This window comes from Podarcis raffonei, chromosome 10 (assembly GCF_027172205.1).
Source record: "Podarcis raffonei isolate rPodRaf1 chromosome 10, rPodRaf1.pri, whole genome shotgun sequence".
Classification (NCBI taxonomy): domain Eukaryota; kingdom Metazoa; phylum Chordata; class Lepidosauria; order Squamata; family Lacertidae; genus Podarcis; species Podarcis raffonei.
Window position 1 is genome coordinate 57,896,151 of NC_070611.1, and position 16,126 is coordinate 57,912,276.

Genomic DNA, 16,126 nt, shown 5'->3' on the forward strand with positions numbered 1-16,126 from the left:
GACTTCCAATTGGCTGCAGGAGCTTCCTGCAGCCAATCAGAAGCCACGCTTCAGTTTTTGAACATTTTGGAAGTCAACCAGATTCCCGGAACACATTCCGTTTGACTTCCAAAGTACAACTGTATAGCATATGGAAATGCAAATTGCATTGCAGCTTCTTCTAACCATTTATGTGAACTTAGAGTGCTGGATAATAATGATTGTATGCCATTGTGTGGTTGATAGGGCAGATGTTATTTCCAAACGCCTCTTCTGCCCTCCCACTGAGCTCTGCTTCTCACCTCAGTGACCAGTAGCAAGCCAATCAAGTAGCAGATCACTGCAATGCCCAGGATCAGCATCTCCCGACGTCCTTTCTTACAGAAGATGTCCGGGAACAAGTCAACAATGGCTGTCACCAAGCTCTCGACACAGACAAACTATGGAAGAAATAGTCGTATCAGGAAATACTACGTTCATGAGCTCCCCTTCCTCGGTCCTCCCTCTCCTCCAATTTCCTTGTCAGTGTTCACTCTTAGTCAGGAATAGGCAAACTCCGACCCTCCAGATGTTTGGGACTACAATTCCCGTCTTCCCTAGCTTAACAGGACCAGTGGTCAGGGATGATGGGAATTGTAGTCCCAAACATCTGGAGGGCCAGAGTTTGCCTATGCCTGCTCTTAGCCATAACTTATTGTAGCCATAACCCGGTCATGCACATCTCCCAGCACATGCAGGACTGGACTTGAGATACACTGCTGGAAACCAACCCCACCCTGCCACACACAGTGTTTGCAATGGCATGCCTCACGTGGCCTGAATCCTTCCATGTGGGTGTGTGCATGACTGCCTTGGCACAAGTTAAAGTGGCTGCAAGCCAAAACTTCCCCTTGCCCCTGGGGAGGGTTTGTAACTTAGCGATGGGAGAACATTTTTTCTGCATGCAGAAGACCCGCGGTTAATTCTTGGCAGCTCCAGTTAAAAGGCTCAGAAGATACCTCCATGCAAGACCCTAGAAAGACTGTGCCAGTCACCATAGAGATTACTACATTAGATGGGCCATCATCTCTCTCTCTCTCTCTCTCTCTCTCTCTCTCTCTCTCTCTCTGTGTGTGTGTGTGTGTGTGTAGATCTATAAATAGTGGCCACCATGCATTGTAATGGATGCATGTTAGTATATCCTTAGTTAGCCAATTCAGCTGCTTTTTCTTCTCTAGACTGGTGACTGGGAGCAGCCGCTGAGACCACATAACACCAGTCTTGAAAGACCTACATTGGCTCCCAGTACACTTCCGAGCACAATTCAAAGTGTTGGTGCTGACCTTTAAAGCCCTAAACGGCCTCAGCCCAGTATACCTGAAGGAGCGTCTCCACCCCCATCGTTCAGCCTGGACACTGAGGTCCAGCGCCGAGGGCCTTCTGGCGGTTCCCTCACTGTGAAAAGTGAAGTTACAGGGAACCAGGCAGAGGCCTTCTCGGTAGTGGCGCCCGCCCTGTGGAATGCCCTCCCACCAGTTGTCAAAGAAATAAACAACTATCTGACATTTAGAAGACATCCAAAGGCAGCCCTGTTTAAGGAAGTTTTTAATGACTGATGTTTTAATGCATTTTTAATCTTTTGTTGGAAGCCGCCCAGAGTGGCTGGGGAAACCCAGCCAGATGGGCAGGGTAGAAATAATAAGTTGTTGTTGTTGTTGTTGTTGTTGTTGTTGTTGTTGTTGTTGTTGTTATCTCTCCCCACCTCATAATATTTAACCATGTAAGCAGCTTGGGAAATGAGGTTTCATTTGGGAAACCAAAAAGGTGGTGGTGGGGAAAATGGATGCAACAAGAAGGAAGTTTGCATTTGTGTTAGCAAAATCTGTGGATCGTGAAGGCTCACCTGGCATCTTCATTACCTGCCTTTAGGCTCCAGGCAAAAACATTTCTCTATAACCAGGCCTTTGGCTGATTAACATTCTATGGCCTTTTAAATGTGTTTGTGAGAAGGGGTTATTGGTGGTGGTTTGTGGGTTAAACCACAGAGCCTAGGGCTTGCTGATCAGAAGGTCGGCGGTTCAAATCCCCGCAACAGGGTGAGCTCCTGTTGCTCAGTCCCTGCTCCTGCCAACCTAGCAGTTCGAAAGCATATCAAAGTGCAAGTAGATAAATAGGTACCGCTCCGGCAGGAAGGTAAACGCCGTTTCCGTGCACTGCTCTGGTTTGCCAGAAGCAGCTCAGTCATGCTGGCCACATGACCCGGAAGCTGTCTGCGGACAAACGCCGGCTCCCTCGGCCTATAGAGCGAGATGAGAGCGCAACCCCAGAGTCGGTCACGACTGGACCTAATGGTCAGGGGTCCCTTTACCTATGTATTTTTATGTTGTGAACTTCCCTGTGATCTTTGGATGAAGGGAAGTATAAAAATTTAATTAATTAATCAGTTAATTAATTAATAATGCACATCTGATGCAGGTCGAAGTGACAGCTTCCCACATCTTTTCACCAATCTATACAACAAAATTAATGCTTATCATTTATTCGTGTCGCTCCTTTTTTCCAGATACCATTTAGTAGGTTTCCCCCCTGCAAGATACTATTACAGACATACCACCCCCAAACTCAGGAAAATGATAAATATTTTTCCATACTTGACTGTCCAGTCCCAAGAAGATCAGCATAAGGAAGAACAAGCAGGCCCAGATCTGAGACACAGGCATCATGGTGACAGCTTTTGGGTAGGCAATAAATGCTAAGCCAGGACCTACCAATTGAGCAGAAACAGGTGAACTGATGTTTCACTAACCCAATTGATAAACTGGGTTGATCTAGACACATCTACATCTATCATGAGGTGTCTTTCCATGTACAACAAGGTGGAGGGAAAGGGCCAGATTCAACTACCCCATTCAGCTGTCAGAAATTGGTGCAAGGACTTCCACTAGCAGAACAGGACTTTCCGCTCCCTCCCCTCATTCACCCTGTGCATCCCCCAAATCTGCTCTGGAGGATTTGGCAAAATCCCAGAACAGTGAACAGGTGGGAGGAAAGGAGAGATTCTTCCATCAGACAAGCATATAATGGTTGTACTGATAGAACAATCTCCTTTGTGCTACACAGAATTCCACCCAAACAGTTGCATCAAACCAAGTCATACTCATCGCAGACCTATTCACACCAATGGACTCAAGTTAGTCAAGTCCATTGAACTCAATGGGTCTACTCGGGATATAATTTATTGGATACAACGCAGTGCCCTTTATCTTTCTAACCAGATGCTCAATCTAATATTTTATGCTGGCCTTTCTAGCAATTTTTTTTAACCTCCTTTGGTGTCATAGTGGGACCTACAACAAAAGCTTCCAGGTCCTGGGATCCCATCCACTCAATTCTGGCCCTCTCATTCCCAACAGTCAGTCTGGATTCCACACCCTCTAAACATGCTCAGTCCATCCCATCAGGGTGGGGGTCTATTATTCCTCCCCACATCTATTTTACCTTCATAACAACCCCAACAAGTAGGTTAGGTTTAGAGCTTCCTGGTTGAGTGGGGTCTTCCTATTGTCTCTTTGGTCTCAGTCAGTGGATTTAACTAGCTCTCATAATGATCCATAACTGAGCTACTATTTGAAAAGCCAGGTATTGCACAATAATACAGAATGGATCACATGTTCTAGGAAATTTTGCCGGGCGTGAATGCAATCTTGGCTCTGAGAAGTGGCATGAAGATATGCATTATTCCACTCTGTTTATGTCCAGAGGAGGGCAACCAAAATGGTCAAAGGCCTGGAAACGATGCCTTATGAGGAACGGCTAAGGGAGCTGGGCATGTTTAGCCTGGAGAAGAGGAGGCTAAGGGGTGATATGATAGCCATGTTCAAATATATAAAAGGATGTCACATAGAGGAGGGAGAAAGGTTGTTTTCTGCTGCTCCAGAGAAGCGGACACGGAGCAATGGATCCAAACTGCAGGAAAGAAGATTCCACCTAAACATTAGGAAGAACTTCCTGACAGTAAGAGCTGTTCGACAGTGGAATTTGCTGCCAAGGAGTGTGGTGGAGTCTCCTTCTTTGGAGGTCTTTAAGCAGAGGCTTGACAACCATATGTCAGGAGTGCTCTGATGGTGTTTCCTGCTTGGCAGGGGGTTGGACTCGATGGCCCTTGTGGTCTCTTCCAACTCTATGATTCTATGATTCTATGATTCTATGTCATGTCAGCTGGTTCTGGCCAAAGAACAAACTCAGAACATCAACAGTTTTAGAGGCAATAAAAAATGTTTTCCACCCGTAGTCCTGATAACTTTTATGCATCTCTTCAGGCTTGGGAAGGGCCATAGCTCAGTGGTAGAACATCAGCTTTGCATGCAAAAGGTCCTGGGTTCAAACCCCAGCATTTCAAGGTAGGGTTGGGAATGCCCCCTGCCTGAAGTCCTGGAGAGCCACTGCTGGTCATTGTGGACAATACTGAGCTAGATGGACCTATGGGCTCAGTATATGGCAGCTTCCAGTTCATAGTTCCATTCTTAAGACCCCAAGCCATGCTTTATATTTCACTAGTCTCTTTGTTGCAGTCCCTGCATGCTCACCTGATTCAGCCACATATGAGACGGGCACACCCTGTTCATGTGCCATGAAGCCCAACACGGAGAAGATGGCAAAGCCAGCCACAAAACTGGTGGCACTATTCAGGAAGCAGAGCATAAAGCAATCCCTGCCGGGGCAAAACAAAGATGAGTGGGTTACAACTGGAGGATGTGCCTGTCCTTTGCACCACCAGGCTGGAGCTTGTGCATTAAAGGCTTGTGCATTAAATTAAATTAAAGCCCCCCTCCACCTTTTATCCCAGAATTTGAGCACTGGACCTACCAGTACTCATTAGCAGAGCAAACAGTTTGCAAGGCAGAAGATCTTACATTCAAGCCCTCACATCTCCTGATAGGTCTCCAAGAGACCTTTGCTGAGGAGGTTGGAGTATGGTTCCTAGTCTCGTCATAGTCAACAGTGTTATGAATTCATATATGGCGGGTGTGTGTGTGTGTACTCTCTCTCTCTCTCTCTCTCTCTCACACACACACACACACACACACACACACACACACACAGGCCATCACTCCAAAAAAACCCACACCCCAAAAGCAACCATTAAATCATTGTTAGCTGAATGTCCTCACAAAATTAATCCAGGTCATTACTTTATTTACATTACTTATGAAGAGCCTTTGTAGTCTGCCCTTCACCTCAGTGGATCCCAGAGCTTAGTACAAAACGGAGAAGGTATAAAATCACATAAGGCACAATAATAAATAATAAATCATCAATAAACAATAAGAGCAGCTAAAATAACAGAACAGGCTAACCTACTATCAACTAAATGATAACCACTGCAAATGCAGAGGCAAAGAGACAAGCCTTTAATTGGCACCAAAATTATATGTGGACTTTTATGGGGAGGGTATTCTCCAAGTGGCTCACAAGTCTCACTGCGAATGAGATTGGTTGAATCATGATGAGCATATTGGGGGTGGGGTGCGATGAAATAATTTGGACAACTCAAAAGGAAGCATCATGAGTAGAGGAAAATCCATGTCCAAAACCTTGGTGGGGTGAAAAATTCTACTCCAGTCATGGAATTTGGAACTGCTTGCTGCAGAATCCCAAGGGAGCCTGATCACAGTGAAGCAGAGCTGAGCAGGGTTGCAATATCCCCCAAAGTGAAAATCTGGACAAAGTTTTTGAGTTTTTTGTTTGTTTACTTTTTGTCAAAGTAGCTGAGATTTTTTGGGGAATATCTCCTTACCTGTAGCAATTGTTGTTGTACTTGTTGTAGCTGCCCAAAGCTATGAGGCACCCCTGGCAGATGGCATAAGAGAAGAAGATTTGAGTGCCTGCGTCCATCCATACCTAGAGCAAAGCAAAGGGGAATCATTTCTAGATTCAGAAAGCAAACAATCACAGTCTGGCAGACAGGGCATCATTTGAGATGCCAGGCACAAATCCTGCATCTGTGTCAACTGCCGTGCTTAGGTGACGTCTTTTATGCCCATGTGACAATTGCTGCTTTGGCAACAGAGTGGGAGAAGCCCTATTAACTTTCTTGTGTTAAACGTGCATTCTTGACCTTTGTAATGTTTTATTTTGAAATCTTTAAGATAATATTTCAGTTTCTTGCTTATTACACTGCTTTGAATGCACACTTTATATCCAACTTTCTTTGGTGATGTTTTATTCTGGGATGTTTTATTTGATGGTTTAAGGTTTTTTTAAAAACAACAACAACATGAGATGACTAAAGATGAAGATGCAGCACCTGTCATTTCCATCATGCTATACATTTAGCTGAGCATAGGGACAGAGGAATCTCTCAACTTCAGTTTCTCTCACTTTGTTCTCTTCCCTACTTTATGCTTCGTTTACTCCATTTCTGCATTTGCACATTTTCCTACAAAACATTCACAAGAAAATTCATGTGTGTCAGGGGCTCAGGAGCAGAAGCACAGGGGAGAGAGGAAATGGAGAGCGAAGGGGAGGAATCCGAGGGGAGCGTAGGGGAGTATGACAGTGACCCGAGAGATTCCATGAGCTTCTCCAGCGAATCAGAAGATTCCCAGAAGGGGGCGCCGATGGTCAGGGCAAGGGGGGTCCCAGGGGGGACGCACCAGAAACAGGGGGCCAGCGGGGACTCCCAAAGCAGCAGCGGGGGATCAGGACCAGCTTCCCCACCAGAGCGTAGTGGGGGGGAAGAGTCACATGTGTCAGGACCAGCGTCTCCTCCAGCGGGGAGAGAAGATGAGTCAGGGCTGACCATGCCTCTATCGGAGAGTGGGGGAACGGAGGGGAGGTCAGTTACAGCTAGCCTCCCCGAAGGGGGAAGCAGTGACAGCAGCAGTGAAACGGTCAGGAGGAAGGTTGCCGGCTGGGCGCGCGCGCCAAGTTCAAATGTACAGGCGCGCGGGACAGCAGGAAACCCGGATTGGGAACCAGGTCCTAAAGCCCGCCGGAGGGAGGGGGAAGACTCAGGGGACTCAGCGTCAGAAGAGTCTAGGAAGGGCGAGACCCCGACAGACAGGCGGAACCAGAGGAGGAGAGAGCAAAGGAAGAGGTGGAGCAAGGCTAGAGTCTTAAACTGGTGTCTGGGGGGAGGAGATTCAGACGGAGCTTCAGCGGTCTAGAGTTTGAGACGTAGAGCTGCACGCTGCGGCTGTGAAAGTGAAACTGAACTTCAATAAAGACTTTCGTACTTAACAACGAAGCGGCGTTGGTCCTTTGTGAGCTGGGACCTCGGGCAGCTCTGACAATGTGCATTTGTGTGCAGAATTCTCCTCCTAATATGTGATTTTTTTGTATACAATTTTGCACAATATATGCATTTCTGGAAACTTCCTCCTCTAATGCAATGTAGTGTGTATGTGTGCTTTATTTTCATTAATATATGTACTTTAGGGCACACTTTGGGGTTGAGAACAGTATTGCAAACTTCAGGGAAGTGAAAAATTCATTGGTTTTCATATACAGTGGTATCTTGGTTCTCGGACTTAATCCGTTCCGGGAGTCCGTTCGACTCCCGAAACTGTTCAAAAACCAAGGCACAGCTTCCAATTGGCTGCAGGAGCTTCCTGTACTCAAGTGGAAGCTGCGTCGGACTTTCAGCTTCCGAAAATCGTTCATAAACCAGAACACTTACTTCCAGGTTTGCGACATTTGGGAGCCGATTTGTTCAACAACTAAGCCGTTCAAGAAATGTGAGTTATATAAAGGTAAAGGTAAAGGTAAAGGAACCCCTGACCATTAGGTCCAGTCGTGACTGACTCTGGGGTTGCGGCGCTCATCTCACTTTATTGGCCAAGGGAGCCGGTGTACAGCTTCCGGGTCATGTGACCAGCATGACTAAGCCGCTTCTGGCAAACCAGAGCAGCGCACGGAAATGCTATTTACCTTCCCGCTGGAGCGGTACCTATTTATCTACTTGCACTTTGACATGCTTTCGAACTGCTAGGTTGGCAGGAGCAGGAACCAAGCAATGGGAACTCCCGTTGCAGGGATTCGAACCGCCGACCTTCTGATCGGCAAGCCTTAGGCTCTGTGGTTTAATCCACAGCGCCACCCGCGTCCCATGAGTTATATAGGTTGGTACTAACATGCAAACCCTTGAGTCTTGAAAGGGTTGGTCCCCCATATTCTGTCTCATTCATTTCCACTTGGCCTAGGAGGGCAGGGCCCTAAATGATGCCAGCTGCAGTCTGTTTCTACGAAATGTTTTGCGTTGCTGGCTAATAATTGCTACAATTGCTAATACTACCATATTTATGAAGCATGTCTGATATATTTATGTTTTAGTTGTACCCATTTACTGATTTGTTGACTGCTTGGCTTTGAGCATTATTTGGTTGCTTGTGCTCTCTGTTCATTTCTTGGCTGCTGAAACTATTTGTTTAATCTGCTTTCTGGGTTGTATTTTCAGCTTGCCTTGGTTTTATTATTGTTTATTTTCTATTGCTAAAGATATAAGTTAACAGCAGTGGCATGTGGGGTCGGGTGGAGCTGCCTGCCCAACGTTGGCAATGCGACTGATTATCTGCTTGGGATCAAGTGGTCATGTGATCATGGCGCCAACAGAGCTACAGACAATTCTCACACCATCACCACCCAACATGTAAGCAATGTATGAGTAGCCCGTGTGATCAAAAAGCATGGTAGAAATGTCTTTAGAAACAACGGACACAAAACACCCTCTTTAAAAAAAGAGTCTGTAACCTGAAGCGTCTGTAACCTGAAGCGTCTGTAACCCGAGGCACCACTGTACAGTGATTTTTTTGGTAAAAAATAATGAGATGCCAGTGCTCATATCTTGATCAAAGTGCTGTGGGTACCTGCACATTAAAAGGCTACAAAAGTGGATGGTACTCTGTACCGGCAGGTATAATCACAAAGAAGCATTGCATTTGTGAACCACCAAAATAGAGGAAATCCATCCCTCCCAAAAAATAGTAGTGCAGAAGAATTTTATAGTATTTGCATAAGAATGTGATGCTGGTCCTACTCAGAGTAGAACCATTGAAATCAATTGCCCTGACTCACTTAGGTGCATTTATTTCAAAGGGTCTACTCTGAGTGGGACTTAGTTGATCACAACCCAATTACTATAATTTCAATAGCAATGCAACGCATCTGACTACAGTGAGAAGATGGTGGCCTCTATGCCTGCTCAGTCTGAATGTTAACTTGCTGATGGGCAACTTTAAGGCCCCTGCCTCCTTCTTATTTTTTTATCTTTAAACCAGTCTTGGACCCAACAGCCTTTCACATAGAGGACCCAGCTACCCTGTTCATAATTGCTGAACTACAAACTATGCAGAAATAGTTCCCATATTTCCAATATTCCTGACTGCTTGCAGTTGAGATGATAACTATGTGATTTTTTCAGGGGTTTTTCTTTGGCTAGAAACTCTGGCCTCTCTGGGGAAATTCTGATGTTATCCATGAGAAACTCAAGCCAGATCCCAGTAAATTAGAAGAGACATTATCTTTCTCTTTCTTAATCATTTTCACTTAGGGCTCGGTGAAGCCATCTGTCAGGTATTGAATATTTAATAGAAGCGGCCGCATTTGCTGTGCCTTAAGTGCCAATGGCCTAACATATCCATATTTTAAAATATTCTGGCAAACAGCAGTCCTCGTGCTAGAGTAAACTTCTGCTGCCCTTTAGAAAGGGCTGTTGCCTTTAAGGTGGAATGCTAAAAACTGCTTGAGAGGGAGCAAGGTTGCCCTGTGTGACCTAGATATTTTTGTCCATGAGGATTCTTTTTTAAAAAATAAAAATAAATCCAAACTGATGCAGAAATATGAACTTAAGATCGGAAAAAATGAGAAACTGAGAGAAACTAACAGATTTCCCCATCCTCTTTAATATGTAATGTTTTATGTTTGCATGGACATTTTATTCTACTGGTTTAATCTGGTCATGTTCTTAGATCTTTGGTTCTTCAAGTAGTTATGGAGGAGAAAAATCAGATCTTGTGATTTCTAGCCACCAAATTCAAGCCCATCAGATCAGAATCAGCCATAAACTCACCTGGGGATCTGCTAGTCTTGAAATGTCTGGCTTCAAATAGAAGAGAATCCCTTCGGTTGCACCAGGAAGAGTGACTCCTCGAACCAGCAGAACAATCAACATCAGGTAAGGAAATGTGGCAGTGAAGTAGACCACCTGCAGGCAAGCAGAATGGAGATGTAGAGACAAAGTCCTCCTGGACTTAGGACTGTGATCAGGGTTAGAGAAGGAAGGTAATCTGAGAAAGTGGAGCTTATTTACAACATACTAAGATCCAAGACACAATCAACCCATGCAGGGGGAATATAGAAATAATAAGGTTAGTACTAGGTACTTAAACATACATAACCCTGAAGAAGGGTATGACAGTTACAGCAATATTATGGGAATATTATAACAATGAAACAACTAAATTCACTGGGCGTTTTAAAGGTGCTAAAACAGATTATTTTATCTTGGGCTGAGCAAAAACTTTTTTTTAACAAAAAAGAACTATTGTTGCTGCTGTTAAAAGCAGGTGACATTTAGGGACGTCTCATTGGCAGTCAGAACTGCCAATCAACTCAAGCAAAATAACTATGTTCACATATCACTCTAAGCCAAGCCATGGTTTGGTGTGAATGTGCATAGGCTTCTGGATCAGGAGAAGGTGGCTGCTTTGCTTTTCCTCAGTCATTCAGCTGCATTGCTTCACTGCACTGCATTAACCACAGCTCATGGTTTCAGATTAAAAGACATAATCCATCGGACAAACCTTGGTTAGTCTAGAGAGAGCTAAATCGCAAGCCTGGGTGTGGGAGTCATAAAGCCATGGCAGAGGCTTGTAATACTGCAGGGTGCCCCCTGACCTCGGCTGACTCACACTGTGTGCCTTACAATGTATTAGAATGTATTGACCTTATATGGCGATGGGCGTAGTAAAAGCCATGACCGGATGAGGTAACGTGAGACATTGGCAAACGGCCATGTGGCTGGAGAGAACAAAGGAGAATAAAATCGGGGGAGAGCGGACGAGGGAGCTGCTCTTACCATCCTGAAAATATAGCTGGCTCTCTGTGTCTTTTTTCTATTCTGTGCACCATCTCATGACGGCTGGACTTCCGTCACCTGGGTTCAGACAACACTCTAAACCAACCCATGGCTTAGCTCAGCTCTGTAGTAGAACCACCAGGCAGAAGCAAAGTACCTGCCATCTCCTCTTCCAGAGCCCACACATTTGCACTAAACCATGGCTTAGCATAACATGTGAACTAATATTATGTGTGAAATTACCCAGCATTCTTGGGTGACAGAGCACTGCACATTTCCCTGCCTCCAATATGAGCATGCTGTGAGCCAAGGATGCTGGAATGCACCTTGCCATTACATCACCACACACGGTAGGTGATGCTACCTGAAATTGACCCTCGGGTTTATCTTCGGCTGAATGGAGGGATGAAAGGAATCTGCGAGCTTGCCAAGGAGTTGATCAGGTCATTACTGAGTTATTTGCAGATCACTCTCCTTCCCAGGCTGAGAGGGGGGAAATGGCGAAAACAAGTTATTTATTGGGACAGTGTGATTTTTGCAGCTGCTGTTGAAGTTGCAGAACAATCAAGCACGGGACAGAGCAATGGAGAACTTCTGGAACAACAATGGGATATTAGCTCCACCCAAGGCATGAAGGAGAACAACAACAACTGGGACAGAAAGAAACATTGTGGACTGAATAATTGCCACACACAGGAAGAACAAGGATATCGTTTGAATGCTTCACCTGTTGATTTATAAATCATTTAATGTGTCTATACGAATAGAAGTTGTTAATATTGCCGTTGTTGTATAAGGGATTGCTATTTTGACTGGAGTGTAATTGAAATTAATAAGATTTTGGAACGCTGAAATAAAGTAAATCATCAAACCATCAATTCTAGCATGGGGGGCCGCCTAAATTACATAATTTGGCATCTGAACCTTTGGTATTAGTAATTATATTATAATTTGGCATTGTTATAATGACATAGCTGTCAACGTTTCCCCTTTTTTAAGGGAAATTCCCTTATTCCGAATAGGATTCCCCACAAGAAAAGGGAAAAGTTGACAGCTATGTATAATGAGGCTATTATTGGATTATTGTAACAGAAAACTAATAAAAAAATATTAGAGAGAGCGAGAAGGAGAGAGAGGAAGGAAGGAAGGAAGGAAGGAAGGAAGGAAGGAAGGAAGGAAGGAAGGAAGGAAGGAATTGACCCTTGGGTCTCCTCCCTTTTCCTTTCTGCTCCTCCTTTGACACAGGGAACCTGATAGGTCAGGTCAATATATTTTAGGAAATGACAAGCACACGGTTGCTCCTACTTTGCCAGTGGACTTGACTCCTTTCCAGATGCAGAAGTAGCAGATGATCCAGGCCAGCAGAAGGCAGAGAGCCAGTTCCCACCTCACGGTGCCCAGATTATGTATCCCATCCGTTATTCCCAAAACTCTCCTCCTGCCAGTGCAGATTAAAAGACGAGATATAGGGTGATGTCCCAAACCTGACATTTCACTATCAGCCAACTCCAGCCCCTTCCTGAATATTTTAACTTAGACCCCCATATAGTCGGTTTCCTTTAGAACCCATCACTTACAGTGCCAATGCTAAACAACTTTCCATCATCTTCCTCCATTTGGTCTTTGTACTTCGTTTCAATTTATCTTATCTTGAGCAATGGTCATCGCCTTCTTTCCACAGACTTCCCCTCCCTGCTCATCACATTGCATGGTTTCCCCTCCTTTGGACAGTGGACATATTAGTCTTTTTATCTTGCACAGAACTTGAGGCATGCAAATGTTCGCATCCTTGTCCCTGACTTTTTGTCCGTGCCCCTGTCAATAAACGCAGGAGTTCCCCAATGCCTGGGTCTTCTGTGCATGCTCCTTGTAGCTTCCCTTTGCTGGAACATTACAGAGACCACATTCAAAAGTCTCCTGCCTTTAAATTATGGGGGGGGGGGGAGAGAAATCAGAAAAATCTGAATACATACTCCCAGAACTCAATGGCTGGAGAGGTGGCGTTAGCTGGCATGATATTGTCCTCCGAACTCGAGCTGTTCAGAAAGTCCACACAAAGAGCTGTGGAAAAGCAGAAAGCGATTGGGTGAGAGTCTGCAGCACTCCAACAACATTCTGGCCTGACTTTGACCGGAACCCTCCCCTGCCCAGAGTTTCAGAAGGAAATGGCAGCTCCTTATTTATACAGAATCCAGATGTTTGTGGTATCCAGGTTATTACTGAGCAACACAGATACAAACTCCTGTTTCCCCTCCTCCTTTCCCCCACACACTCGCCTTCTGTCATCACTTAGCATTCATCCAAGTCCATCCTCACCTACACATGGTGGGGAGGGGCTGCGAGAGAGAGAGAGAAGTTTATTGGTGAAATTCCTGGAGAGGGAAGTAAGTCGCAGAGCATCTAGCAGCGGTGGCGATAGAAGCTAACAACGTATTTTGAATGAGTAATGAAAGCCCCAAGAGGAAATGCAAGAGATAGAGAAGGAATTAGCAAATGTTAAACATAAAGCCATCATCATCATCATTATCATCATCATATTTCTGGAAGGAAAGACATTCACAAGAAAAGATCCTCACTTCTCGATCATTTGGAGAAGCAGGACTGAACCTTTCTTGCAGTGGTGCCATCAAGGCAAGACTGTGGGGCAGGTGTCAATACCGTCCCCTACACACACACACAAACACAAACACACACTCATAGGGTGGCTCTGTGTCTTACTTTAGAAAGGGCAGATCTCTGTTTGAAGGAGCCCTCTCTCTATCTGAAGAGTTGTCCATGCTAAAGATGCAGAAGAACCACAAGAAGAGAGAGCAGTCAGGACTTTGACATTGCCCATCAACACTTAGTGCCTGGACAGCAGACTGAGCAGCCGCCCAAGACACTTGGTCACTTTCTTTCCCAATATTTCTTTCTTTGTTGCCCTTGGCAGCCATTGTGTGCTGGCACACACATCAAGATAGGAATACCAGCACCTCTCTTAAAAAAAAAAAGAAATACCCCAAAAAGCATTGGGTGTGTTGTATTCATTTTTAAGTGACAGTGATAATTTTAAAATTGCCTATATAAATCTAAAAAATCAAATATGGGCCCTCTTTTTTGGTGATGCTTCCAAGAACTTCAGTGTACAGAAAAGTTTTTAATGTTTGATGTTTTGTTGGGAGCTGCCCAGAGTGGCTGGGGCAATCCTGTCAAATGGGTGGAATAATAATAATAATAATAATAGCCCTGCTGAGCCAAGCCAAAGTCCAGCCTAGTCCATCACCCTCTTCTCTCAGTGGCAAACCAGAAGCCCACAGAAAATCTGCAAAGAAGGTCCTGAGTTTCACATCACACTCTCCCCCCCCACATCCCAGCAACTGTTCAGATATTCAGAGGCATACTGCCTCCAACAGTAAAAGGTAAAGGTAAAGGACCCCTGGATGGTTAAGTCCTGTCAAAGGCAACTATGGGGTTGTGGCACTCATCCTGCTTTCAGGCCATTTGTCCATAGGCAGCTTTCTGGGTCATGGGGCCAGCTTGACTAAACCACTTCTGGTGCAAAGGAACACCTTAACGGAAACCAGAGTGCACAGAAATGCTATTTACCTTCCTGCCACAGCTGTACATATTTATCTACTTGCACTGGTGTGCTTTAGAACTGCTAGGTTGGTTATGCGCCAAATGAGGGGAAATCTGATTTTTTTAAGAAATTGCATGAGACATTGTTGGACTATATGGACTACAACAATATTATTATGATGGGAGATATGAATGGAGTGGTATCCACAAACATGGACAAGTCGCAGAGACAAGTTGTAACTAAAGATGGCAGACTACCAAAAATCTTTTTTGAACTGGCTGACAATATGGACTTGATTGATATCTGGAGAACTAGGAACCCCATGGGAAGAGAGGGAACATTCTTCTCTGAAGCCAAAATGACATGGACAAGAATTGACCAGATATGGATAACTAGAGGACTGGCACCTAAGACTCGAAAAGTGGAAATTTGCCCAAAAACTTGCTCCGACCATAATGCGGTGAAGATGGAGATGAAACTAACACCAATCGGTTCCTTCAGATGGAGGATGAATGACACCCTATTTAGATATCAAGAGGTTACTAAGAAGGCCAAAAAAATCTTGAGAGACTATTTTGAGATAAATCTGAAGACTACGGTTGAAAAAAGAGTGATCTGGGACGCAAGTAAAGCGGTTATGAGAGGGTTTCTGATTCAACAGAGCGCAATAAAGAAGAGAATGCAAAATGAGAAAAAAGATAAAATTTTGGAAAAAATAAAAGAAGGAGAGAAGAAACTAAGAGTGAAACCAAAGTCGCAAGAGATTTTGAGAGAAATAAAGTTACATCAAGTACAATATATGAAAATGATAAATCAGGAAGTAGAATGGAAAATTAAGCAGATGAAACAAAAGACATTTGAATCGGCCAATAAATGTGGGAAACTGCTAGCTTGGCAGATGAAAAAAAGACAAAAACTAAAACTATCACAAACCTGGATGTGGAAGGAAAGAACATACAGAACCCATCGGAGATTAGAAAGTGCTTCCAGAGATATTTTAAACAACTATATACACAAGGGCCACAGAAAGAGACTGAATTAGACCAATTTTTAAGAACAAATGGATTACAAAAGACCTCTCAAGAAAATAAGATAATGTTGAACCATAAAATTACAGAACAGGAGGTGGAAGGTGCCATTCAGAACATGCAGTTGGGTAAATCTCCAGGGCCGGATGGCCTAACCTCCAAATATTACAGATCTTTGAAAGATTGGTTAATTCAGCCACTAAAGGAGGTCTGCAATGAAATTATGGAGGGGGAAAAGGCGCCAGTGTCGTGGAAAGAAGCTTATATTACACTTATATCGAAAACTGAGTCTGAAAAGACACAACTTAAGAACTACCGCCCCATATCCCTGCTTAATGTGGATTATAAAATTTTTGCTGATATTTTGGCTAATAGACTAAAAAAGGTATTAGTTGAAGAGATACATAAAGACCAAGCTGGCTTTCTCCCAGGTAGGCATCTGTCTGACAATACGAGGAATATAATCAACATTTTGGAGAAGCTACAAGTGAACATCAATACCAA

The 16,126-nt window shown here is 44.3% G+C and overlaps 1 protein-coding gene across 1 annotated transcript in view; it reads right to left on the reverse strand.

The window, feature by feature from the left end:
• Nucleotides 1-16,126, reverse strand: part of SLC6A12 (solute carrier family 6 member 12) — a 52,558-nt gene that overhangs the window by 20,101 nt on the left and 16,331 nt on the right. Inside the window, exons 5-11 of the mRNA XM_053407158.1 lie at nt 13,009-13,096; nt 12,341-12,473; nt 10,028-10,162; nt 5,756-5,859; nt 4,545-4,669; nt 2,610-2,722; nt 282-419 (exon numbers count right to left, since the gene is read on the reverse strand). Of these exons, the coding sequence (XP_053263133.1) occupies nt 282-419; nt 2,610-2,722; nt 4,545-4,669; nt 5,756-5,859; nt 10,028-10,162; nt 12,341-12,473; nt 13,009-13,096 (836 nt within the window). The remainder of the gene's footprint in view (nt 1-281; nt 420-2,609; nt 2,723-4,544; nt 4,670-5,755; nt 5,860-10,027; nt 10,163-12,340; nt 12,474-13,008; nt 13,097-16,126) is intronic.